We start from the raw sequence: 26,646 nt of genomic DNA, 5'->3' as shown, positions 1-26,646 counted from the left end.
ATATGATATAGACCAAGATCTGTTTCCTAGAACAGAAAGCCAAGGATAGAATGGTTTCAGCAGAGGAGATCATTCAGAATTAGCAGATATCCATAGCACGCCTACCATTCTGCTCTGAAATCTAAGTGTATTCCATAACGACGCACGTAACTTAATTGTCTTAACAAGCTAATCAGCATTGATAACAGCACTTAACAAGCAATAATGAGCACTAAGGGGCCCTTTTACTAAGCCGCTTAGGCGCCTACATGCGTCAGTTTTGAACTACTGGCCGGGTACCAGTAATTTCACTTTTTACATGCGTCCACTAAGCGCACCGGAAATTTTCCGACACACGGCCCTAACCGGGCGGTAATCTGCATTGTACACGTGTAGACCATTACCACCCGGTTAACATGTGAGACCTTACTGCTAGGTGAATGGGTGGCGGTAAGGTCTCAGGCCCAAAATAGACAAGCGCCAATTTTCATTTTGCTGCACGTCCATTTTCGGCGAAAAAAAAGGCCTTTTTTGCAGGTGCGCTGAAAATGAACCTGTGTGCATCCAATACACACGTCTACAGCAGTGTAGGCCATTTTTCAGCGCACCTTAGTAAAAGGACCCCTAATTGTCAATAATTAGAATTTACATGTACAGCTCGCTAAGCATATTCTATAATGAACTGCGCCTAAATTTTAATGTGTATAGTTCAAAAAGGTAGTGGTTTTGGGTGGGGAAATGGGCATTTCATAGGCGTTCCAAAATTTAAATGCTCAGTTATAGAATATGGCCCAGTGCACATAAATCTATGTGCAGGGATTTACGCCACATTTTTGTTGGTGTAAATGGAGGCACGTAGTTTTAGGCGCAGGGTTATGAACTATAAGAGTATTGTATATATGTGCCTAAATCTAGGTACTGCTTATAGAATACGCTTACCTGGAAATGTTTACCACGAGGATTTTTTAGGCGCCTTATATAGAATCTGGTCCCATGGGGCTAAGGACTAGATGCACATACAATAGACTTCTGTAACATAAGCACTTTACTGCCCTAGTTCATAAATGCAAGGGGGCATTCACCGTGGAAGAGCATAGCAGCAGTAATGAGAGCTACCACTCACCTGTCTGTTCCTTACTCCAGTTATACAAATTAATCTTCTTAACTTAGAGGGCCATTTTCAAAAAAAACATCTAAGTCCAAAAAAACAGTCCTACTCATAATATCCAAAAAAAAGTCCATTGAACAGCCATAATCAAACAGGAGAAATGTCTAGATTTCTTATTCGATTATGGCTGTGAGATGGATGTTTTTGCATTGAAAACATCCAAAATAAATAACAATTTTCCAAAGTGAAACGTGCAACTTTTGATTGACAAAAAAACAGGGACAGGAACGTCTGACATCATTTTCAAAAATATGGCCACAAAGACATCCCTTTAGAACAGAGGAGTAGCCTAGTGGTTAGTGTAGTGGACTGTAAACCAAGGTCCAACTCACCTATAACTCTTTTTTTAATATGTGATCCCTCCAGGACCTGAAAAATACTACTGCACCTGAATGTACACCACTTCAGTAGCCTTCAGGCTTACAGGTGTCTTATATATTTAGGTTCAGTAGGTATTTTTCTATTTCTGGAAGGCTCAGAATTCTAAATAAATAACAGGACTGGAACCTGGGTCCCTTGGTTTACATCCCACTGCACTAACCACTAGGCTACTCCTCTCACCTGCCTACTGCTTTCTTCAGAATGGCCATAATACTTGTAGCTGACATAGAGCCTGGTTTTCCTTTCCAGGTTCACTTTCAGGGAAGAGGGAAAGGGACAGCAACCACTGGGGGATTAATGAGGGGTCATGCCTTAATCTCTCCAGTGGTCCATAAAATAAATGTGATATTGTAAATACTTGTGAAATTCTTCATTTCTGGAAGGAAGGAGTTTAGAGGGAAAATACTATGTATTTCTTCTATTAAGGTACAAATCTGGTATGCAAGCTTGAAGTCATGAGTTGAGGAAAAAGATATAAATACATCATTCAGAACAATAGAGACCACACATAGGACTAGATTCTATATATCACGCCTAAAAATTGGCACCAAAATGAAATATGCCTAGGTTTATTATATAAAGAGGCATATTTTCAAAGCACTTAGACTTACAATATGGCATCCTATGGAGCTTTGTAAGTCTAAGTGCTTTGAAAATGAGCCCCAAAGTATGCCCAAATTTAGACATACTTTATAGAATAAGCTTAAATTTCCATACGGTTTATAGGATACGCCGAGCAACCACCCAAGTGACTAAATTTAGTCAGGGGCAGTTAAACCAAGTAAATCTTGGTGTAAATGCCGACGCCTAAACTAGAGAACCGGGTGTATCCTATAACGACATGCATAGATTTTAGAAACGCCCATGACTCGCCCATTCCACGCCCATGTCCACTTTTCAACTATGCGACTTTGGAATTTACATGCATCAAGTTATAGAATACAATTAGACAGTTCTGCATATAAATTCTAATTAAAGCCAGTTAGTGTCAATAGTTGCTTGGTAAGTGGCAATTATCAGTGCTAATTGGCTTGTTAACTAATTAAATTGCATGCACAAATCCAGAATATGACTGGATTTGCGTGCGCAACTTAAGTAATGTTATATAGAATCTGGGGGATACTGTGTTCTTTAACAAAGAGGATTATACTTACATAGAGGTATATTTAGTCCCATGTATCATGAAGAGAATAGTCAGCTTGTACTGAAAAATGGTTTTGACCCTAGAGCTAAAGAAAAATGTATATTAAATTATTAGCATTAAGTGCTGAAACTCTTGTTTATACATAGATGGATAAATTCCATTTGCTAGATCTATGGGATATAGTTTTCAATGTGGGCTATGATTAAGATGCGTTATTTTACCACTAAATCATGCTATTGTAGCACAGGTCCCATTCTATGCAGTGAGACATAGAGGCCCTTCTCTGAAGATGCATTAGGCACTAATGTGCGCCTAACACAGCTTAAAATGGCATACCACAGCATCCTGCAGTAAGTGTTAAATCTATGTGTGCTAATTGTGGAGATGGTGTGTCTAGGGTAGAGAGTGAGCATTCCTGTGCTAATAGATAGAGGAAAGGTCCTAGGAAACTTCTTTCTGAGAAGCTCTGAGAGGACATTTCTCTGAGTAAGTGAACATTTTTTTGTACGCTGGTGATTTAAAGGTTGAGGTTTAAAAGAGGTAAGTAAGGTAGGTTTATTCATAAAGATGGTTAGAATTTTAAAAAGCAAACTTTATTAACTAGTCTCCCTAGCCTTTTCCCCATAATTTTTAAAATTTGAACCACAGCATACAGCATTAACAGAAGGCACAGCAGGGCCTAGGTCAGTCTTCATCCCCACCCATCCTCCCCAACTCCCACCATCCCTAGCACACCTCTTCATTTATAGTCTTAACTTATAGTCAGTTATTCTAATTAGGATAACAAGAGGGGAGTTTTCATTAGAGTTTTAATTACATTTGATTTCTTTCTGAGAAGCAAACACTAAATAAATCACACAATATACCATATAATCTTGAGGTTCTTTATATTAATCTAATATCCCTAGTACCTTAAGAAGTTTAAACAATATAATAATACTAAGATGCAGGCAGCAGGCCAGCAGCAAAAGGAGTGCTATCCAATCTTTTGCATTGAGTGTCACGTGTATGATTATCTCTCAGTTGGCAAGAGGTTATATGTGTGTGCTCAGTGCAAAGAGCTCCTAGCTCTCAGAAAACAAGTCAGTTCTCTTGAGGCTAGAATAACAAACTTGAAGGAGCTGAGGGAGACAAAGAGATATATAGAGGAGCCTACAGGTCATTGTAGAGAACTCCCACTTCCAGTCTGGCAGCCCCTGTGCTGCCTTGGAGAAGGGAAGTCTCCTAGAAAGACAGCGGTCTCCTAAAAGGAGAGCATTACCCTGTTGAAAGTAGGAAGTAATCCTGTAGCCAGGACCTGCACAGCAGGGAAAGCAATATCCTCTAGCACAGAGGATGTGTTTCCAGGAACTACTGCTCAGCAGGGAAGGGTTAAGACAGCTGCTATAGTTGATGATTCAATCATTAGGCATGTAGATAGCTGGGTTGCTGGTGAGTGTGAGGATCGCCTGGTCACTTGCCTGCCTGTTGCGAAGATGGCGGACCTCACATGTCACCTAGATAAAATTTTAGATAGTGCTGGGGAGGAGTCTGTTGTCTTGGTACATGTGGGTACCAGAGACATAGTAAAATGTGGGAAGAAGGTTCTGGAAGACAAATTTAGGCTGTTAAGTAGAAAGATGAAATCCAGATCCTCCAGGGTAGCATTTTCAGCAATGGTCCCCATTCCACACGCAGAACCAAGAGGCAGTCAGTGCTCCACAGTCTCAATGTGTGGTAGAGACGATGGTGCAAGAATGAGAGATTTAGATTTGATAGGAACTGGACAACATTCTGGGGAACGAGGGAGCCTGTTCTATAAGGGTGGGCTCCACCTTAACCAGGATGGAACCAGGCTGCTGGCACTAACATTTAAAAAAGAGATAGAGCAGCTTTAACTAAAATGGGAAAGCCGACAGTCACCCAGGAGCACATGGTTCGGTGTGGAGTATCCTCGAAGGATACTACTTGAACAGGATCTGTAGGGAATTCCAATAGAGAGGTTTCAATAACGGTGAAAGAAATCCAGGAGTGTTTAATGGAAGAACAGAGTAAAGGATGCAAATTATCTCTGTCAACTTCTAAGCAGCTTGTAGATGCTAGGAAAAAAACACAGTTTGAAGTGTCTATATGCGAATGCCAGAAGCCTAAAAAATAAGATGGGAGAATTGGAGTATATAGCACTAAATGAAGAGGTAGATATAATAGGCATCTCAGAGACCTGGTGGAAGGAGGACAGTCAATGGGACACTGTGTTATCAGGGTACAAATTTATTGCAATGATAGAGTGGATCAAATTGGATGGGGGGTTGTGCTATATGTTAAGAGGGAATTAAGTCAAAATAAATATTCTACATGAAACAGATAGCAGCATGGAATCCTTATGGATAGAAATTTCATGTGTAAAAGGAAAGAGTATACTGGTAGGGATGTACTACCATCTGCCAGGACAGATCAAACAGACAGATGAAGAAATGTTTATAGAAATTAGGAAAGCTGACAAATTGGGCAACATTATAATAATGGGTGATTTCAGTTACCTATATTGACTAGATAAATGTTAAATCAGAGAGCACTAGGGAGGTAAAAGTTTTAGATGTAATAAATTACTGCTTCTTGGAGCAACTGGTCCAAGAACCGACAAGATAGGGAGCTATTTTAGATCTAGTCCTTAGTGGAATGCAGGGTATGGTACAAGAGGTAACTTTGTTGGATCCACTGGGAAACAGTGATCATAACATGATCAAGTTTGAACTGATATCTGGAGTGAAATCACTAAGGGATCCTTTTACCAAGCTGCAGTAAAAAGGGCCCAGCGCTAGCAGTGGGGGCCCTTTTTCCCACAGCAAGGGAAAAGGCCAAAAAATGGCATGGCCATGCAGTAAGATTTCACTTACCTCGTGGTCATGCGGGGGGGGGGGGAGCACTTAACACCTCCCATTAAGGCGTTAAGGGCTCCCGTGCTAACCCAGCAATCACCGGGTAGCGTGTGGCGCTGCCCAATTACTGCCAGGTTAGCGCCAAGCTGGAAAATATCTATTTCCCGTTGCACAGCAAATGGTGTGTACCGGGACTGAAATTGCTGCCAGCACCTGCTTTAGCCAGCGGTAGTGCCAGATTAGCATGCAGTAAGCCTGCATTGGGCATACCACCACTCTTCACACTAGATCCACCCTTAGTTCCCCAGGTAGTGCATCCAAATATTGCTCTAGGACCAGTTCCTGCATTATCTGGGGAACCATTTTGTTTCTGGTTCCAACCATTTCCCCGCTAGATCCATCAACTTCTGGGCCAGTTCCCTGGGTGTTTCACCTTCAGTCCAACGTAACTCCCTGAATTTCCTGCAATATGTCTGCCTACTTAGTCCATATCGATCCAGGATAGCCGCTTTCAACTTAGTATAGTCAGTCACCTCCCCTGGCAGTAGGCTTCGGAAAGCTGCAAGAGCCTCCCCAGACAGGGAGGGAGCTAAATGGATAGCCCACGGTTCTAGAGGCCACCCTTTCAAAGGCCCCTAAATAGTCCTCTATATCATCAGTGTGTGATAACTTGCCCCAAGGAAGCCAATTAATACTTAAAGGTCTTACCATGGCAGGTGCCCCTAGGGACTCCTCCATTAACTTCTGGGCCATCTCCTGCTGCTTTTGGAACTGATGAGTCATGAAGGCAAACAGCTCCTTAGGATCCATACTGACATCTCGAACCCAGGCACCTAGGAAAACAGATAAGAGACACACCAAGTGTGGCAGCTTCAACCGTCCACCTTCCCAAACCCCAGGTCACTTCTCACAATCCTCAACTGCTTCCTCATGTGCTTACTAGACGCAGCAGAGTATTTCGCCTTTATCTGCTTTGGCCCCCTCGTCAGGCATCCTAGAGCTCCCGGCCACCGCCACTTCCTTCCGGCCCCATCTGATTGGAACCTCTCCTCAGCGGCACGTTTGTTCCCAATGATTAGCCAATTGAGTTGCGCACGCAAATTAGAATGTGCCCAGATTTGTGCACACAACTCTAGGTGAACTATATAGAATTTGCAGGAAAATACAAATTAGCCATTTTTATGGCTGAGGTAAAAATGGCCTTAGCATACAGGAAAGACCAACCTAAGTGTGTAATAAGGCCAGTTTTACCACAGCTTAGTAAAAGGATCCCATAGTTACTATTAACACGTGTTAACAGTAGCCTGTGTTGATAAGTTCCCCCCATATGTGCTAGCATCAATTTATATGGGACTCAGTGAATCCGATACAAAAGGAAAAGACTGACTTCTTTGAAATGGAGGACAAACTATTGCTTTTCCAAGTCATAATATAACTATTAGTAAGATACATATTAACACTCTCCTCTGTTTACTAAGCCGCACTAGCACCAACACAACCCATTCACTTTGACTGGGCTGTATCAGCATTGCCGTGTGGTTTAGTAAACAGGGGAGTTTGTAAATAGTATTAATTACCTAAAAGGCAGAAAAAAAGTAACAATTTTAATGTTGATAAAAGAATTTTTTTTAATTATTTTGCAGTTTAAGCATTTAGGGGTCCTGTTACTAATGCCGAACATTCTAATGGAATTAGCTTGCACTAAATGTACCTTTAGTAAGAGGACCCCATAAATAGTGGCACTTAACAGACATCTGAACGTATCATGTTCTGTAGAACGAGAGCTCTAGCACACAATGTTATCCTGTTAGGAGGGAAGGCGGAATCCCAATGTGAGAAAATAACCTTTCACTGAGAAGGGCAGCGAGCACCTCTTCCAGACCAGAATTCAGACATATTTGGGACAATAGTGCAAGGTAAGATGGGACAAGAAGGAGTAGAATGCAATGGAAGCACAACAGGCAGATTCAGACTGGTAAAGGAGTGAACCAAATGGTCGTTACCAATGTCTGTCTTATTTCTACACTTCTAAACTATGGGTGGGCAAGCAGGTGTGAAGTTGATATCTGCCTTTTCATTTTTTTTCCAAACTAAGGGGCCCTTTAACAAAGGTGCGGTAGGCTCTACGCAAGTGCAGTGTGTGCCAAAATGAGACTACCACCAGGTTAGCGCGCCCCACCCCCGTGACGGTAATTTTGGATTTGGCATGTGCCCATACCACTGGGATAAATTATTTTTTAATTTCCTACCGCGCACGGTGTTTCCGGCATTGATCAGCAGTTAGCATGTGCTGACCGGTCATTGCGCATGAGCCCTTACTGCTAGATCAATGGGTGGCGTTAAGGGCTCAGGCAGTAAATAGGCACATGCTGGTTTCAGTTTTTCTGACCCATTGAAAAAAAATCTGTTTTTCCCAAATGCAGTAAAAACTGGCCCAGCGCGTGCCAAAAAACACACACCCACACTGCCGCAGGCCACTTTTTGCCGCAGCTTAGTAAAAGGATCTCTAAAGTATTAATATTGCAAGGAAATTCTCCTTAAATTTTAAAATGTGGGTGCAAAAAAAAATCAAAAGCTTTAATTTTGCATTGTGCAAGTTTTTTAAAAAATGAAGTCTTTAAAATATCTGTTGAGTGGTATTAATGTAATACATTCATATTCCCTCTATCTGCCTGTTCCTATCTTTCTATTATTTCCCCACATCATTAGATGGACTTTTTGGATTTAAAAAAAAATGATTCCATGTTACTTTTTCTCACAGCACACTAACACAGATTTCACCTTTGATTATGATCACCTCGCTATGCTGGTTCTCTGGTTGCTAGACAGATAGCCAGCCATTCATTGAGGTCTTAAGCTGCTCCTGGTTGCTCTTCTCTCGTTATAATGTATTCTTTGAGGACAAGCAGGCTGCTTGTTCTCACTGATGGGTGACGTCCACGGCAGCCCCTCCAATCGGAATCTTCACTAGCAAAATCCTTTGCTAGCCCTCGCGCGCCAATGCGCACCGCGCATGGGCGGCCGTCTTCCCGCCCGAAACCGGCTCGTACCGGCCAGTCTTCTTTTGTCCGCGCTCGGTACGGTTGTGTTTATGCCATTCGCGCCCCGAAAGTCGACCTCGCGCGTCTTTTTTTGGACTTCGCTAAGAAGAAAAAAAAAATCCTTTCGGAAGGTGACCTTTTCGGTCTGTTCCCCTTCCTATATTTCTAGTTTTTGCCCGTGAAGTTTTCTTTCGTTGTCGGGGTAGGCCCCTTTGAGGCCTCGGTTCAAAGTTTTTCTTCCCCCTTTTTGTGGTGCCATCTTCGCCATTACGAGTTTTGATCTTGCCGGCGCGATTTTTCCGCCCATGACATCGAAGTCTCCCAGCGGCTTCAAGAAGTGCACCCAGTGCACCCGGGTAATCTCGCTCACTGATAGACACGCGTCGTGTCTTCAGTGTCTGGGGGCTGGGCACCGCCCGCAGGCCTGTAGTCTGTGCTCTCTTTTACAAAAGTGGACTCAGGTAGCGAGATTGCCCAGTGGAACGTTTTGTTCTCGGGCTCTTCGTCGGCATCGGCACCGGGAGTATCGAGTGCATCGACGTCGCCAGCGTCCAGACCTTCATCCTCGGCCGCGATTGCATCGAGTGTACCGAGGCATCGACCCTCTGCATCGGGGCTGAGACATCGGAAGGCTATGTCGGCGTCGGTGGTACCGGGACCTCCTCGTCTGCTGATGTCGTCGGACGGTGGTGCTTCGTCTGGAGTGCAGGTGAAGGCTGTCCATTCTCCTGCTGGTGGCGGTGAACCTTCGGGTGGGTCTCCCCCTACCCTGAGGGCTCCTGCGGTACAGGCCCCCCGAGACCGACCTTCTTCGGCCTCGGCTCCGAGGAAGCGACGGCTGGATTCTACGTCCTCCTCGTCGGTGCCGGGAAGCTCCGGTGACATGCTTCGTCCCAAGAAGTCGAAGAAGCATCGACACCGGTCCCCTTCCCGCGTTGGCACCGAGAGCTCTGGGTCGCCGAGGGAGTCGGCACCCAGCAGGCATCGGCACCGAGAGGACCGCTCACCCTCTGTTCAAGAGGTGTCGATGCGCTCCACTATGGACAGCCCAGAACAGCCTCCACGCCCGGAACAGACTCTGACATCGACACCTGCATCGGCTTCCATGTCTTTCTCCACAGCCGCTCTGCACGAGAGTCTCCGGGCCGTTCTCCCAGAGATCCTGGGAGAGCTGTTGCGCCCTTCCCCTCCGGTACCGGGGGTGCTTGTGCCACCGGTACTGTCGAGTGAGGCGCCGGCTGGCCCCTTGCCCGGGGTGAGGTCTCCGACAAGCGGTACCGACTGCGGTAGCCTCCCAGGAAGGCTCCCCGACGACGTCGGCGGAGGGAGCTTCGCCGGTGCGGGCGAGGGAGTCTACCTCTCGACGCTCCCACCGTGGCCGTGGTTCCACGGAGTCGAGCCGGGCACGGCTTCAGACACAGGTTCGTGAACTTGTGTCTGATACCGATGGTGAGGCCTCGTGGGAGGAGGAGGAGGACATCAGATATTTCTCTGACGAGGAGTCTGATGGCCTTCCTTCTGATCCCACTCCCTCTCCTGAAAGGCAGCTTTCTCCTCCCGAGAGTCTGTCTTTCGCTTCATTTGTCCGGGAGATGTCTACAGCCATCCCCTTCCCGGTGGTTGGGGAGGACGAGCCCAGGGCTGAAATGTTTGAGCTCCTGGACTATCCTTCTCCACCTAAGGAAGCGTCCACAGTACCCATGCATCATGTCCTCAAAAAGACATTGCTGGCAAACTGGACCAAGCCATTAAGTAATCCCCACATTCCCAAGAAGATCGAGTCCCAGTACCGGATCCATGGGGACCCAGAGCTGATGCGCACTCAGTTGCTTCACGACTCTGGAGTTGTGGATTTGGCCCTAAAGAAGGCTAAGAGTTCTAGGGAGCATGCTTCGGCGCCCCCGGGCAAGGACTCTAGAACCTTAGACTCCTTTGGGAGGAAGGCCTACCATTCCTCTATGCTCGTGGCCAAAATTCAGTCTTACCAGCTCTACACGAGCATACACATGCGGAATAATGTGCGGCAGTTGGCGGGCTTGGTGGATAAGCTCCCCCCTGAGCAAGCCAAGCCTTTTCAGGAGGCGGTCAGGCAGCTGAAGGCGTGCAGAAAATTCCTGGCCAGAGGGGTGTATGACACCTTTGATGTTGCGTCCAGGGCCGCTGCTCAAGGTGTGGTGATGCGTAGACTCTCATGGCTGCGTGCCTCCGACCTAGAGAATAGACTCCAGCAGCGGATTGCGGACTCGCCTTGCCGTGCGGATAACATTTTTGGAGAAAAAGTCGAGCAGGTGGTAGAGCAATTCCACCAGCGGGATACCGCTTTGACAAGTTCTCCCGCCGGCAGCCTTCAGCTTCTACCTCTACAGGTAGACGATTTTTTGGGGGAAGGAGGACTGTTCCCTACTCTTCTGGTAAGCGTAGGTACAATCCTCCTTCTCGACAGCCTGCGGCCCAGGCTAAGCCCCACCGCGCGCGCTCTCGTCAGCAGCGTGCGCCTCAGCAAGGCCCCTCGGCTCCCCAGCAAAAGCAAGGGACGAGCTTTTGACTGGCTCCAGCAGAGCATAGCCGACATCCAAGTGTCAGTGCCGGGCGACCTGCCGGTCGGAGGGAGGTTGAAAGCTTTTCACCAAAGGTGGCCTCTCATAACCTCCGATCAGTGGGTTCTCCAAATAGTCCGGCAAGGATACACCTTCAATTTGGCCTCAAAACCTCCAAATTGTCCACCGGGAGCTCAGTCTTACAGCTTCCAGCACAAGCAGGTACTTGCAGAGGAACTCTCCGCCCTTCTCAGCGCCAATGCGGTCGAGCCCGTGCCATCCGGGCAAGAAGGGCTGGGATTCTATTCCAGGTACTTACTTGTGGAAAAGAAAACAGGGGGGATGCGTCCCATCCTAGACCTAAGGGCCCTGAACAAATATCTGGTCAAAGAAAAGTTCAGGATGCTTTCCCTGGGCACCCTTCTCCCCATGATTCAGGAAAACGATTGGCTATGCTCTCTGGACTTGAAGGACGCCTACACACACATTCCGATACTGCCAGCTCACAGACAGTATCTGCGATTTCAGCTGGGCACACGTCACTTCCAGTACTGTGTGCTACCCTTTGGGCTCGCCTCTGCGCCCAGAGTGTTCACGAAGTGCTTGGCTGTAGTAGCAGTGGCACTTCGCAGACTGGGGGTACACGTGTTCCCATATCTCGACGATTGGCTGGTGAAGAACACATCCGAGGCAGGAGCTCTACAGTCCATGCAGATGACTATTCGCCTCCTGGAGCTACTGGGGTTTGTGATAAATTATCCAAAGTCCCACCTTCTCCCAGTGCAGGAACTCGAATTCATAGGAGCTCTGCTGGATTCTCGGACAGCTCGCGCCTATCTCCCAGAGACGAGAGCCAACAACTTGTTGTCCCTCGTCTCGCGGGTGTGAGCGTCACAGCAGATCACAGCTCGGCAGATGTTGAGATTGCTGGTCCACATGGCCTCCACAGTTCATGTGACTCCCATGGCCCGCCTTCACATGAGATCTGCCCAATGGACCCTAGCTTCCCAGTGGTTTCAGGCTGCTGGGGATCTAGAAGACGTGATCCACCTGTCCACGAGTTTTCTCAAATCCCTGTATTGGTGGACGATGTGGTCCAATTTGACTCTGGGACGTCCTTTCCAAATTCCTCAGCCACAAAAAGTGCTGACCACGGATGCGTCTCTCCTGGGGTGGGGAGCTCATGTCGATGGGCTTCACACCCAAGGAAGCTGGTCCCTCCAGGAACGTGATCTGCAGATCAATCTTCTGGAGTTACGAGCGGTCTGGAACGCTCTGAAGGCTTTCAGAGATCGGCTGTCCTACCAAATTATCCAAATTCAGACAGACAACCAGGTTGCCATGTATTACATCAACAAGCAGGGGGGAACCGGATCTCGCCCCCTGTGTCAGGAAGCCGTCAGCATGTGGCTCTGGGCTCGCCGTCACGGCATGGTGCTCCAAGCCACATATCTGGCAGGCGTAAACAACAGTCTGGCCGACAGGTTGAGCAGGATTATGCAACCTCACGAGTGGTCGCTCAATTCCCGTGTAGTGCGACAGATCTTCCAGGTGTGGGGCACCCCCTTGGTAGATCTCTTCGCATCTCGAGCCAACCACAAAGTCCCTCAGTTCTGTTCCAGGCTCCAGGCCCACGGCAGACTGGCATCGGATGCCTTCCTCCTGGACTGGGGGGAGGGTCTGCTGTATGCTTATCCTCCCATACCTCTGGTGGGGAAGACTTTGTTGAAACTCAAGCAAGACCGAGGCACCATGATTCTGATTGCTCCTTTTTTGGCCGCGTCAGATCTGGTTCCCTCTTCTTCTGGAGTTGTCCACCGAAGAACCGTGGAGATTGGAGTGTTTTCCGACCCTCATCACACAGGACGAAGGGGTGCTTCTGCATCCCAACCTCCGGTCTCTGGCTCTCACAGCCTGGATGTTGAGAGCGTTGACTTTGCCTCTTTGGGTCTGTCAGAGGGTGTCTCCCGCATCTTGCTTGCTTCCAGGAAAGATTCCACTAAGAGGAGTTACTTCTTTCTGTGGAGGAGGTTTGCCGTCTGGTGTGACAGCAAGGCCCTAGATCCTCGCTCTTGTCCTACACAGACCCTGCTTGAATACCTTCTGCACTTGTCTGAGTCTGGTCTCAAGACCAACTCTGTAAGGGTTCACCTTAGTGCAATCAGTGCATACCATTACCGTGTAGAAGGTAAGCCGATCTCAGGACAGCCTTTAGTTGTTCGCTTCATGAGAGGTTTGCTTTTGTCAAAGCCCCCTGTCAAACCTCCTACAGTGTCATGGGATCTCAATGTCGTTCTCACCCAGCTGATGAAACCTCCTTTTGAGCCACTGAATTCCTGCCATCTGAAGTACTTGACCTGGAAGGTCATTTTCTTGGTGGCAGTTACTTCAGCTCGTAGAGTCAGTGAGCTTCAGGCCCTGGTAGCCCAGGCCTCTTACACCAAATTTCATCATAACAGAGTAGTCCTCCGCACTCACCCTAAGTTCTTGCCAAAGGTCGTGTCGGAGTTCCATCTGAACCAGTCAATTGTCTTGCCAACCTTCTTTCCCCGTCCTCATTCCTGCCCTGCTGAACGTCAGCTGCACACATTGGACTGCAAGAGAGCATTGGCCTTCTATCTGGAGCGGACACAGCCCAACAGACAGTCCGCCCAATTGTTTGTTTCTTTTGATCCCAACAGGAGGGGAGTGGCTGTGGGGAAACGCACCATATCCAATTGGCTAGCAGATTGCATTTCCTTCACTTACGCCCAGGCTGGGCTGGCTCTTGAGGGTCATGTCACGGCTCATAATGTTAGAGCCATGGCAGCGTCGGTAGCCCACTTGAAGTCAGCCACTATTGAAGAGATTTGCAAAGCTGCGACGTGGTCATCTGTCCACACATTCACATCTCATTACTGCCTGCAGCAGGATACCCGACGCGACAGTCGGTTCGGGCAGTCAGTGCTTCAGAATCTGTTCGGGGTTTAGAATCCAACTCCACCCCCCTAGGCCCATGTTTATTCTGTTCCAGGCTGCACTCTCAGTTAGTTGGATAAATTGTTAGGTCAATCTCAGTTATGTCCTCGCCGTTGCGAGGCCCAATTGACCATGGTTGTTGTTTTGAGTGAGCCTGGGGGCTAGGGATACCCCATCAGTGAGAACAAGCAGCCTGCTTGTCCTCGGAGAAAGCGAATGCTACATACCTGTAGAAGGTATTCTTCGAGTACAGCAGGCTGATTGTTCTCACAAACCCGCCTGCCTCCCCTTTGGAGTTGTGTCTTCCCTTCTCTTTGTCTTGCTACATATGAGACTGGCCGGCATGAGCCGGTTTCGGGCGGGAAGACGGCCGCGAATGCGCGGTGCGCATCGGCGCGCGAGGGCTAGCAAAGATTTTGCTAGTGAATATTGCGATTGGAGGGGCTGCCATGGACGTCACCCATCAGTGAGAACAATCAGCCTGCTGTCCTCGGAGAATACCTTCTACAGGTATGTAGCATTCGCTATACTTGTAAAGCACATTCCCTTTTAACAGAATGGAGCTAGACTGAGTATTGTCAGGTTACTGAAGAAAATAGTTTTTACTTGGAATGAAAACGTGAATGCAAGGGAATGCTAATGCCTTCTGCCACTCCGGGTTTATTTGTTTATGCTCTCTCTCTCTCTCAATTTTACCCCCCTGTTTACTAAGCTGCGCTAGTGACTGCTGCATGGTGAATGGGCCTTGTCGGCATTAGCGCACAGCAACCGCTAGTAAACAGGGGGAGTTAGTCTGCTGTATACTTGAATATTGGCGAGTGAGATTTACTAAGGGCTTCTTTTAAAAAGCTGTGCTACTGAGTGGAGGAGTGGCCTAGTGGTTAGGGTGGTGGACTTTGGTCCTGGGGAACTGAGGAAGTGAGTTCAATTCCCGGCACAGGCAGCTGCTTGTGACTCTGGGCAAGTCACTTAACCCTCCATTGCCTGCCGCATTGAGCCTGCCATGAGTGGGAAAGCGCGGGGTACAAATGTAACAAAAATAAAATAAAATTCTTGGTGCACAAATGAGAAGAAGCCCATTCAATTCCTATGGGCTTCCTCTCATTTGCCGTGCAGGAATTGGTAGCACAGCTTTGTAAAAGAAGTCCTTAATGTAAATTGTTAGCTCTACATTGCATTTCCCTGTCTAAATAAATAAGTAGTGCATGCAGTGATCAGCATAGGCAGACATTGCTCGGTGCTCAGTCAGTACTCTAACCATTAATTTGTAAGAAGAATTAATTGCCTCTAACACTAAGAATCCAAAGGTTAATTCACAGTGGCTTTGCCAGAGACTGCGTCACTTCATGCTGATTTTGAGTTTTAATTATCTCTCATCAAGTGCCTGCAGCAACTCAGCTCTAACAAAAAAGGAAGCTATTAAAAATCCAAATTATCAGTTCAAGGGCTTATTTCCAAAACCCATTTTAGCTGCATCAGAGAAAAATCCATTTTTCATGTAAACATAAATAATTTTCATTTCCCACAAAAGGTGGAGTAAATATACACTCAGGCCCCAATGCTCAGAGCTCCAGTGCTGTTTCTAATAGCGCTGTAAAAATACAACCAGAACAGCACAAAAGAACAACGCCCCAGTGCTCAAGGCGAGGTGCAAATAAAGGCGAGCTCATAGCATTGAGCGTTAAGGAGATCAGTGGGAGGATTGTGCTTTGGCACATGTGAAGAAGAGTTCCTGGTAATCTCAGCTCCTGTGCGCATGCGCCTGGTTAAATCCAAACGGGAAGCACACATTGAGTCTGTTTTTTTTAGATTGGACCATTGGCTCCCAAACTTGGTCCTGGAGGCACCCCAGCCAGTCAGGTTTTCAGGATACCCACAATGAATATTCATGAGAGAGATTTGCACACACTGCCTCTACTGCATGCAAATCTCTCTCATGAATATTCATTGTGGATATCCTGTAAACTTCACTAACTGGGGGGGGGGGCTCCAGGACCAGGTTTGGAAACTACTAGATTGGAAACATATTTAGACACAGGAAGCAGACGCCAAGTGTTTTCACTTTGGGCGTTTTTAATTTTTTTTTTTTTTTTAGCATGAACGCTTTTAATTTAGATGCAAGAAACAGACTTCAATATGTGCTTTCACTTGGGTCTGCTGTTTCTCCCGACCAGCGCTTAAGGGCTTGCGTAGGCTTCATTGTGCTTCTAAAAGCAATCAAAACCGGCAGATTTTGCAGGAGGATTCATATGAGAATCATGAGAAATCCTCTCTTCCAACAGCCTAACGCCTGCTTCGACCTGGCAGTATGTTTTGCAGCAGTAAGGCAGTTTTGTTTCGGGCGCTGTTTTCTGAGCATTGGGGAGGAATTCAAAATGACCTCATTAACATGAGCTTGTCTACATTAGAATGCTACATTTGTTCCCACGCCCCAGGCCTCTGAACATTTTGCGCAAGTAAATGCAGGAACTAGTATGGCGCTAAAGGCCTCTAGCGGCCATGTTTACTTTGGAGCTCTGGGGCCTCAAAAAGCTAAAACACGATAATTATAAGTATTTAAAATCTTGCATGAGTTATGTGTTATTTATGTTTTAAAAATGTTGCATTTCATTCTATTGTCAAACACAAGCCAATCTGCGAAAAAGTGGTATATCGGATGCCTAAAGAAGATCCACTAATGTTAATACTTTACCACACAGGGGGACTAAAGAGAGTTCAGTATAGGCTGAACCTATAGCTGAGCTTGAGTTTCAGTGAGACTAGCCGCAAAGCAGCTCAAAAGCTCAGTACATCATGTATACTCTCTAAAAATGTACCCCTTAATTTATTAAATCTACATTTTTTATTTTATCTATTGCTTCCTTATATAAAACAGTTCAGACAAAAACATAAGAATGTTCAGTAGGCATCCATATACAAAAATGGACTCTGTAATCCAAAGAAGAAAGCCTATCTAAATAAAGTCTTAATTCCAACAATGTATATATTCATACATATAACAAAAACAGAAGCAGAAAGCACCAAAATAAGGAGCAAACAGGAGCAAGCTTATCTTGATTCAATAGGTCACCATTACACTGAATGTTCCAAACTGGCATTCTGTGCCAGTCATGTCACATAAATCTTGAAATTGAATTATTTAGCGGTCCTTTTACTAACCTGCAGTAAGCACTAATGCTTGCTTACTTCAGCAAAAAAGGAGTTACCGCAGGGTGCGTTCAGGTGTCAGTCATTTTGTGATCGACATGTGCTTCCCACATGCTAAAAATTAGATTTTATTTTTTAGTGTTGGGAGTGGGTTGGGGGGGGGGGGGCAGAGAGTAGGTGTGTTCTGCACTAATTGGTTAGCACATCTATGTTGCCGCGCACTACCCAATTAGTGCGTGAGTAGCGCATGAGCCCTTACCGCCAACAAAATAGGTGGTGGTAGGAGCTCACATACTAACGTCCGCATGCTAATGGAAATATTTGTGCGTGGCCATTAATTCAAAGAATAGAAAAAGCGGCCATTTTACCCATGTGGTAAAAATGGTTTTAGCATGCGGGAATGATCAGCATAAGGATGCACTAAGACCACTTTATACCACAGTTTGGTAAAAGAGTCTTATAATGTGTTAGGTGCAAAAAATTTTAAATAATGAACTAAGTTTAAGGGCCCTGTTTACGAAGCTGCGCTATAGGCACACTAGTGTTTTTAGCGCACGCTAAAAATTAGCATGTGCTAACGGTAGAGACACTCATAGTAAATAACAATATCCTTTGTCCAAGTGGACTTAGCGGGTTTTGGAAATAAGCCCTTCCACAGTGTTATGCTTTTACTCGTTACTTTATATCACAAAGTCAGTAGAAATGAAATGATTTCCAAACAGAGTGAAGTATAAAAATGTAAATATCATAAGTGCCAGTGTACGACAGTAATAGGTTAACCTCAGTAAGAGGTTACGCTATGCCGGGTTGGGAAATATTAATTGTGCCCTCTTGCTCAGAAGGGCAAGATGTCCGCTCAGACCACTTAATGAGGTGTGTGCCAAGGGCGAGATGATTGAATGGCAGGCTGGTCTAGTAAATAAGAAAGCCTAAAATGATTTTTTAAAAATACTTGGGAAGAGGAACATAAGGAGTGTGCCTAGTGAGTGGTTTGATTTTTATGAGCTGTAAAGTGAATTAACATCTCATTCAGGCCTGCAAAACTAGACAAAAACTATAGCTAGAAGAATGAACTTTTAGAATCCATGAATAAACTGAAATTATAAGAGAAATAAGGTGAAGAATGAATTTAAGAAAAATATTGCAAGGCTTGGAAGTGTACATTTCAAGATGACTGTTCAGAATTACACATATCCCCATTTATACACATCTCACACAAAGTATGATAACAATTTGTGGAACTCATTGCAAGTGTTAATGAATTTCCATAACCTTATGCTGAGTTTTTCTCATGCAAGAAAAATGTTTGGGAATTGAAGCTTATCTAGCAAGTGTGACTGATTTTAAAATTACTGTAAGGACCCTGCTCAGTGCTTATGTATGGAAACTTGGAAAAGCAGGTTGGGGAGAGAATGCAGTGTACATATTGCACGGGTTGTATCTGAAATGAGCAAGTCACAGCTCCGAAAAGAAAGCAGCATTGTTCTAGTCCTCATGTTTTTCACAGGCCTGCATTCATATCTCATCCTTGTTGTTTGCAGGAGAGGCAGATGTGAACCAAAACAATGGGACCTCCTCGAAGAGGACAGCGGTGACAGACTCCACGGGCACAGCAGACTCGAAGAATGCCTGGACAGAAGCCAACCCAGCTGCCTCTTCTGCTCGCCCCCACTTGACCCGCCTCTTTTCCCGAGATGCACCGGGGAGAGAAGACAACACCTTCAAAGATCGTCCCTCGGAGTCAGATGAGCTTCAAACCATCCCCGAGGACAGCGGAGCAACTTGTGAGGACTCTGATTTGATGGCAACACAGAAACACTCCAGTCACAGGCACAGCACAAAGCAAATGGCAAGTGCGAGCGCCTCGGATCACTCTAGGCATGGCTACGGAGCCCACGGGAGGCACAGAGACTCAGGTCTACTTGACTCACTGGGCAGATTCTTCGGAGGTGAAAGAGAACGTCACAGGAGGGGATCTGGAAAGGTGAGCTTTGAGGAATAAAGACCAAAATAACTGCAAATAATAATAATAAAAACAAGGGGGGAGGGGAAATTGGAAAAGAAAAGGAACTAGGGAACCACCAGAAACCAAAGAATGACTTAGCCAGAAGGAGGTGTTCCAGGCGCTATTACAAAGCTTGGTGGTATTATGAAACATGATGGCTGTCAGTTGACTTTGTTTTGTCGGTGTATTCTTTCTTTTGCTGGCTAGCATACAGGAGAGCATTCTAGGGTGTGATTCTGGAGACATTCCTGAGAGAGTGAAGTATTTCTTTTTAAATATGGTAATGGCGGGCCTCAGTCTTTACAATAACATTTGCCTCCTAAGTGTTTGTGAGAGTCCAGGGATGAGGCATTCGCCCTGCCAACAGTTGCTGCAGTGGAGAACGCCATCGCTGCTGTGGCGGCTCAAGTGTGAGATACGCTTTGATTGGCGAGATAAAGTGGTCGTGTCCTAGTACTAGCTTTCTGTTTTTAAGCGTAAAGGCTTGTACTGATACATTCACACACACAACCTTTGTTTTTGTTCAGAACTTTTTTTTTTGTTTTTAATAACTGTGATGGCGTACTGTCTGTATTATAAGAATATCACCCCTTCCAGATGTTACAATTTCATAAGGGAATTATTTCCTTGAAACACTGGTTCCCCCAGCCCATTAGAACTGGGTCAGGACATAATTAAAAAACATACAGCAAACAAGATTTTCTTCAGCATTTTGGCTTACTGATGCTGTCGTGGCTCACTATCATTTTTCCTGTATTTAAACTAGGTCAACTTTAGTTAACTGTTTAAGAAGAATGGGATCTCTGTTTTAAGAAAATAAACTGTTCGATTGTATATGGTAAGGTGAATAGCAGGGGCAGACTGACAGTGATCTGGGTCCCCGGGCATTAAGGGTCATGGGCCCCTCACACCCTATCAAAAATAATTAGACTAGATGGAAGCTAGGGGAGTGTGGACCCTTAGGCACTGCCCTATTATCCCATTGTCGGACAGTCATTGTCAGACCAGATTTCGCTGCTCCAGAGTCATTCCCTAGCTTGTGCTCTCCTTCAATTCTTTGCTCAGTACCTTGTTCCTCCTCTGCGCAGCCTAAGAGTTTCACCTGGAAAAACTCTAGGGCTTGAGACTCAGAGCTACACTTGATTATCCGATGGCCTTAAAGCTCCATCCCTTGTCCACATGAAAAGCTGGAACACCTTAACGCTCTGGAATAGAATGTGCATTGTCTTGGAATGATTGTACATTTGATATGCATTTTAAATTCTTGGGTTAACTAGAAATAAAGTGAACTCTGGTATACCTGTTCTGATATCAGGTTCATCTGACATATTTATTTCTGTGGTGTTAGGAAAATGTATTTCTACTGCACAGTCTCTGTGAAAGCCGTTTTTTTTTTCTCTTGGCTGTCACTGCAACAAGCAATACAAACTCTGACATATTCATTTAATAGTGGAATAAAAATTAGAAGCTCTCTGAGCCACCAGCAGTAAAAGAACATACAATCTGATGCTGGTAGTGTCCTGCTCTTGGGAGCAGTGGCAAGTAATATATTGTACCCCCAGAGGAATAAACAAGGAATTAAGAAATCTCATTTGCAATAGTGCTTTAACTGGTGAAAACCGTAGCGGTGGGTGGGTGTTAATCATTTATGAAATAGTTCAGCTCCAAGTGGATTAACACGCCTTCACATGGGATTATTCAATCATTCTGCTGTATTTTCAGTGCTTTGTAAAGTAAGTAGCATTTATGACCAGGCTGGGACTTTTCCCTAGAAGATTTAGAGAAAGGAGTCCTTTTTCCTTTGTTAATCCCACATAAAAACCTCCTGCTTCTGGTTCCTCCCAGACTTGACTACAAAGACTCTTAATTGTTTTGTCTGTGTCTTGCTTAGATTGTAAGCTCCATGGGGCAGGGACTATCTCTAATGTGTAATGGTACAGTGCGGTGTTTATTTGGTAGTACTAGAGACATGAGGAGCCCTAGTAGTAGCAGTAGAAAAATTGTGCCTGCAGAGCAAAAAGGAAATGAAAAATGTTATAAAGAGGTGGCAAAATATATGTATGGCCTTTTTTTTTTTTTTAATCCTGTGCACTAAGGAAAGTGATTTGTATGCTAATATAAGCATTGAGAGAATGACAAATCAGAGCTAGTCTCTGAGTGAACACTGAATTCCATTGCTTGTGTAACCCTACTGCTAATCCCAGAAATGAAATCTTTGGTTACAAAAAAAAATAAAAAAAAACCATATCCTGAAGGATAGTTTTCAGGTAGTCTTCAGTTCAGGAAATATTCAACAAGTGCCATACACACAGTATGCTTTCCTAGTAAATAGCATTTCAGGAATGATATGTGCAGTATTTTATCTTATGGATTATTAATAATATGTGTTAAAGGGAGGGTTGACAGTCTTAACTTGTTCCCCAGAGGCAGAAAATGGGAAAAATGTCTTTGTGAGTCAGACTCTGAGAAGTAAATTTTAAGACAACAATTTACTATAAAAATTGCCTCCTTCCTATTATACTAGGAAAAGAAAGGGAGAATGGATGTAATATACTGCCTTTCTGTGGTACAATCACAGCGGTTTACATATTATATACAGGTACTGTTTCTGTCCCTAGTGGGCTCACAATTTTTTTTTTGTACCTGTCTTTTTTTTTTTTTTTTTTTGCTTGCCTGCCTCTAGAACTTGGTCAATGAGCTACATGTGACTAACATTATTTGAAAGAGACTTTTCCGAGCTGCTTGCAGCATTGAGATTTTGAGCAGTGTTAAGTGCCATGCAACAGTTCAGAGCAACTACATGAAGCATTCCTTTGAATCGCAGTGTAACAACTTGTTCTTTGTACAAACCCCGAGAGTTGGCATTCGAGCAAAGTGGTATACATTTGTTGTGGAGGCATATTCTCCTTGCAGCCATGTTTGTGCTGTCCACTGTTTGCAGGGGGGAAAAAAACTGCCTTGTGTTTAACAAAGAGGGTATGGCAAGTTTAACCTGTTCTCATTAGAGCACATCCAGGTTCTCCTGCTCTTCAAATACCTGGGAGATAAAATAGATAATAAAAGTGCCCATCCTTACCATAAATGAACAAATTTCCCAGCACTTTGATTTGATCTTTAATTCTCTTATAGCATAGAAGGATTTTACCCATGATTCGTAAGCAGACCTAAATAATGCATTGAAAGTGTTCTAAAAATAACTTGCTGAAAAATCGTAGCAAATTAGCTCTGAATTGTTGTGGGAAATGCCCTGGAGATTTTTCACAGTGTTAACGTGTCAGAAAATACAATAATTCCTTTGTGCCATGCTTCTTCACTGTCTGAATTTGCTGGAATGTTATTTTGTCAGGTCACATCTTCTTTTGGTGTTAGGTGATTGCCTTCCTCAATAAACAGTTTATGGTTCTTAACCTGCTGCTTTTATTTTCTCTTGCATATTCCGTGTGATCTACAATTTTACTACAGTTGTTTTTTCTTTTTCTTGACATCGAAATTTAGGGGGTCTTTTACATAGATACGCTAGCATTTTTAGCTGTTGCTAAACATTGAGATGCCCATAGGAGTCTCAGCATTAAGTGCCATCTGATTTTTAGTGCAAGCTAAAAATGCTAGCGCACCTTAGTAAATAAACCCCTAAGTATGGAAATGGTTTCATTTTTCTTTAAATTTGTAAATCATGTGCCATTGTGACAAGTGATGTTATAATCCTACTGGCAGTCTTAAAGCTGATTTTTGTAAAGTTAAACCAGATATATGTATTGTATATTAGTGAACCTCAGTATTGGTGCAAAGAGTGTAAATGTCATAATATTCTGAAGGACACAGTAAACTTTAGCAAAGTGATCTATGAATTGGATTTGGATTTTAGCTATAGTTACTTGCCTTTTCTAAATTCAGGCTCAAGGCAAGTAACAGGTGCATGTGCTATTTCTCTACTCTAGTAGATTCACAGGGGACCTTTTACTAAGGTGCACCGAAAAATGGGCTGTGCTGGTGTAAACGCGTGTTTTGGGCATGCACAGATCCATTTTTCAGCGCACCTATAAAAAAAGCCTTTTAAAAGTTTTTGCTGAAAATGGACGTGCGGCAGAATAAAAATTGGGGCATGTTCATTTTGGGTCTGAGACCTTACCACCAGCCATTGACTTAGCAGTAAGGTGTCACGCGCTAACCATGCGGTAATTGTCTACGTGCGTAGGATGATGATTACCGCCCGGTTTCTGCCACCGGCCAGAAAATAAAAATTATTTTTCGTCATGTGTAGCGGACACGCGTCCAAAATTTAATTACCGCAAAGGCCACGCAGTAACTGGGTGGTAATTCCAAACTGATGCGCATTGGACGCGCGTAGGCACCTATGTGGCTTAGTAAAAGGGCCCCACAATTTGTTATACCTGAGGCAGGAGGTGAAGTGACTTACTCAAAGAGCATCAGTAGAAGAAGTGGAATTTGAACCCCGATTCTATAGTTTACAACCTGTTTCTCTAGCCACCAAGCTACTACTTCACTCCACCATGACCAAAGTGACTTCCAAAGACTCTTTTATTTAACACACCATTTCTATTTGTAGTCTTTGGTAGAAACTATTGAGAAATCAGACGTGGATTATGATTGTAGTTTGCGAGATTAAATTAGAAGAAAACATACACAAAAATGGTGGTGTTAATCCAACAAACAGAATACTTCTCTTACTCAGGAATTCTATTTTCAATTACAGTTGCTGTATTATATGGTATTTTCTATTGTTGTGGAGGGTTTGTTTGTTTTTTAAATATTAAAATGTCTTTTGTTCAAGGATCTAATTTGATGGGTTTTGGGTTTTGTTCAGCAGAGTCAACATTGTAGGTTTAAAAATCAAATCCACCACTGATCAGCCTACATATTGTACACGGTGTCCATAAAAAAAAAACAGGACCCCTTACATAGGTTCAAAATACTTTGTAATTGTTTAAACCCTGTTTACTAAGCAGCACTGTAAGCACACTATCGTTTTTAGCGCCTGCTACAACACGCTAACGCTACAGACACCCATATATTCCTATGAGTGTCTCTATCACTAGTGTGCACTAAAAACGCTGTTGGGCTCATTTTCGAAAGAGAAGGGTGCCCATCTTTTGACACAAATCGGAAGATGGGCATCCTTCTCCCAGGGTCGGCCAAATCGACATAATCGAAAGCCGATTTTGGGCGCCCTCAACTGCTTTCCGTCGTGGGGACGACCAAAGTTCCCGGGGGCATGTCGGAAGCATAGCAAAGGCGGGACTGGGGTATGCTTAACACATGGGCGTCCTTGGCCAATAATGGAAAAAAGAAGGGCGTCCCTGACGAACACTTGGACGACTTGGTCCTTTTTTTTGTTTTACGACCAAGCCACAAAAATGTGCCCTAAATGACCAGATGACCACCAGAGGGAATCGGGAATGACCTCCCCCTACTCCCCCAGTGGTCACTAACCCCCTCCCACCCTAAAACAAAATGTTAAAATATTTTTTCCAGCCTCTATGCCAGCCTCAAATATCATACCCAGCTCCATGACAGCAGTATGCAGGTCCCTGGAGCAGTTTTAGTGGGTACTGCAGTGCACTTCAGGCAGGCGGTCCCAGGCCCATCCCCCCACCTGTTACACTTGTGGTGGTAAATGTGAGCCCTCCAAAACCCACCACAAACCTACTGTACCCGCATGTAGGTGCCCCCTTCACCCGTAAGGGCTATGGTAGTGGTGTACAGTTGTGGGTAGTGGGTTTTGGGGGGCTCAGCACACAAGGTAAGGGAGCTATGTACCTGGGAGCAATTTCCGAAGTCCACTGCAGTGCCCCCTAGGGTGCCCGGTTGGTGTCCTGGCATGTCAGGGGGACCAGTGCACTACGAATGCTGGCTCCTCCCACGAGCAAAGGGCTTGGATTTGGTCGTTTCTGAAATGGGCGTCCTCAGGTTCCATTATCGCCGAAAATCGGGGATGACCATCTCTATGGTGGAGATTTGGGCATCCTTGACCGTATTATCGAAACAAAAGATGGCCGCCCATCTTGTTTCGATAATAAGGATTTCCACGCCCCTTCGCAGGGACGCCCTGTGAGGACACCCTCAGGAAAACTTGGGTGCCCCGTTCGATTATGCCCCTCCACGTCCACTAAAAATGCTAGTGCACCTTAGTAAACTGGGCCATTAGTATGGCCTTTGAAAATACATTAGTTGTAGGGTGTTACATGGGGGAGAGAGGGACTATACGTGCTTCTCCGCCCCTCATGACTCTTATTCGAGAATAGATATGTGGATGGGAAGTGCGGGCTTGGCAATGCAGGTGGAATCCTCAGAAATACACACGAGAGCATGGTCGGATCACGCCCCTCTTTCTATAACCCTCCGGGGATTCCCAGTAAAAGATAGGCATAGGAAATGGCAGTTCCCGGACAGAGTGTTAGATGATCCAAAAAATGTTCAGAAGCTCGCAGGAGAGATCAGGGAGTTTCTGCAATTCAATGACATACCGGGTACATCGCCAGAGATTCTATGGGAGAGCCTGAAGGTTGTGATTAGGGGGTCTTTGATCTCAATGCAAGCCTTTTTACAGAAAGAGCACAGGGAAAAAGAAACAGCTCTGAGACAAACATTACAACAGTTAGAACCATTAGCCAAACAGAATCAGGCTTCCCCGAGCCAGCAAGCGAAACTACATAGCACTAGGGTGCAATTGCTGGACCTAGATCTCAAGATTATTAAAGAGCAGATGCAGAGGACACAACAAGAATTTTATGAATTCAATAACAAAGCTAGTAAAATATTAGCATATAAATTGCGACAGCTAAGGCAAAGGAATGTCATTAGTAGAGTGAGAACGGAGGATGGGCGGATGTGGGATCAGCCGGCAGATGTTAAGAGACTGTTTGTGGAGTACTATCAGAGGCTCTATAGAGCGGAGGGGGGGGGCGGAGGGGGCCCCTCGGACCTACTTAAATAACATAGATATGCCGAGCCTGAGGGGGAATGATTCTGAGATGCTATCTGCCCCTATAGAGCTAGAGGAGGTGATATCAGCAATCAAGGGTCTGCCTAGTGGAAAAGCCCCAGGAGCAGATGGGTATAATAACCGCTTCTACAAATATTTTAGCTCGCTATTGGCACCAATTTTACTTAGAGTATTTAATGCTATACAGGCTGACACCGGGCTCCCAAGATCTTGGCGCCTGGCAGAGGTGGTCTTATTATTAAAACCACATAAAGACCCGCAAAGTTGCGGTTCGTATCGGCCAATCTCCCTGTTGGGGACTGATTATAAAATTCTGACCACCATTTTGGCCGCCCGACTGCAGAAAGTGCTCCCGTACTTGGTTCATGAAGACCAGGCCGGGTTCATAGCCAATAGACAGACCTTTGATAATACTAGGCGGGCGCAGTACCTACTGGATAGAATTAAACAATTGGGACACCCGG

The 26,646-nt window shown here is 45.1% G+C and overlaps 1 protein-coding gene across 4 annotated transcripts in view; it reads left to right on the top strand.

The window, feature by feature from the left end:
* The window catches only part of MBP (myelin basic protein), a 366,551-nt gene that overhangs the window by 268,510 nt on the left and 71,395 nt on the right, over positions 1-26,646 (top strand). For all 4 annotated transcript variants that reach the window (XR_003943107.1, XR_003943105.1, XR_003943106.1 and 1 more), the window contains exon 5: positions 18,755-19,197. Coding sequence is in view for 1 of the 4 variants with exons in the window: in XM_030211840.1 (XP_030067700.1) it covers positions 18,755-19,197 (443 nt within the window). In the remaining 3 variants the exon portion in view is untranslated. The remainder of the gene's footprint in view (positions 1-18,754; positions 19,198-26,646) is intronic.

Source organism: Microcaecilia unicolor, chromosome 1 (assembly GCF_901765095.1).
Source record: "Microcaecilia unicolor chromosome 1, aMicUni1.1, whole genome shotgun sequence".
NCBI lineage: Eukaryota > Metazoa > Chordata > Amphibia > Gymnophiona > Siphonopidae > Microcaecilia > Microcaecilia unicolor.
Note: the sequence above shows the minus strand (reverse complement) of the source record. Positions and strands in the feature narration are given on the sequence as shown.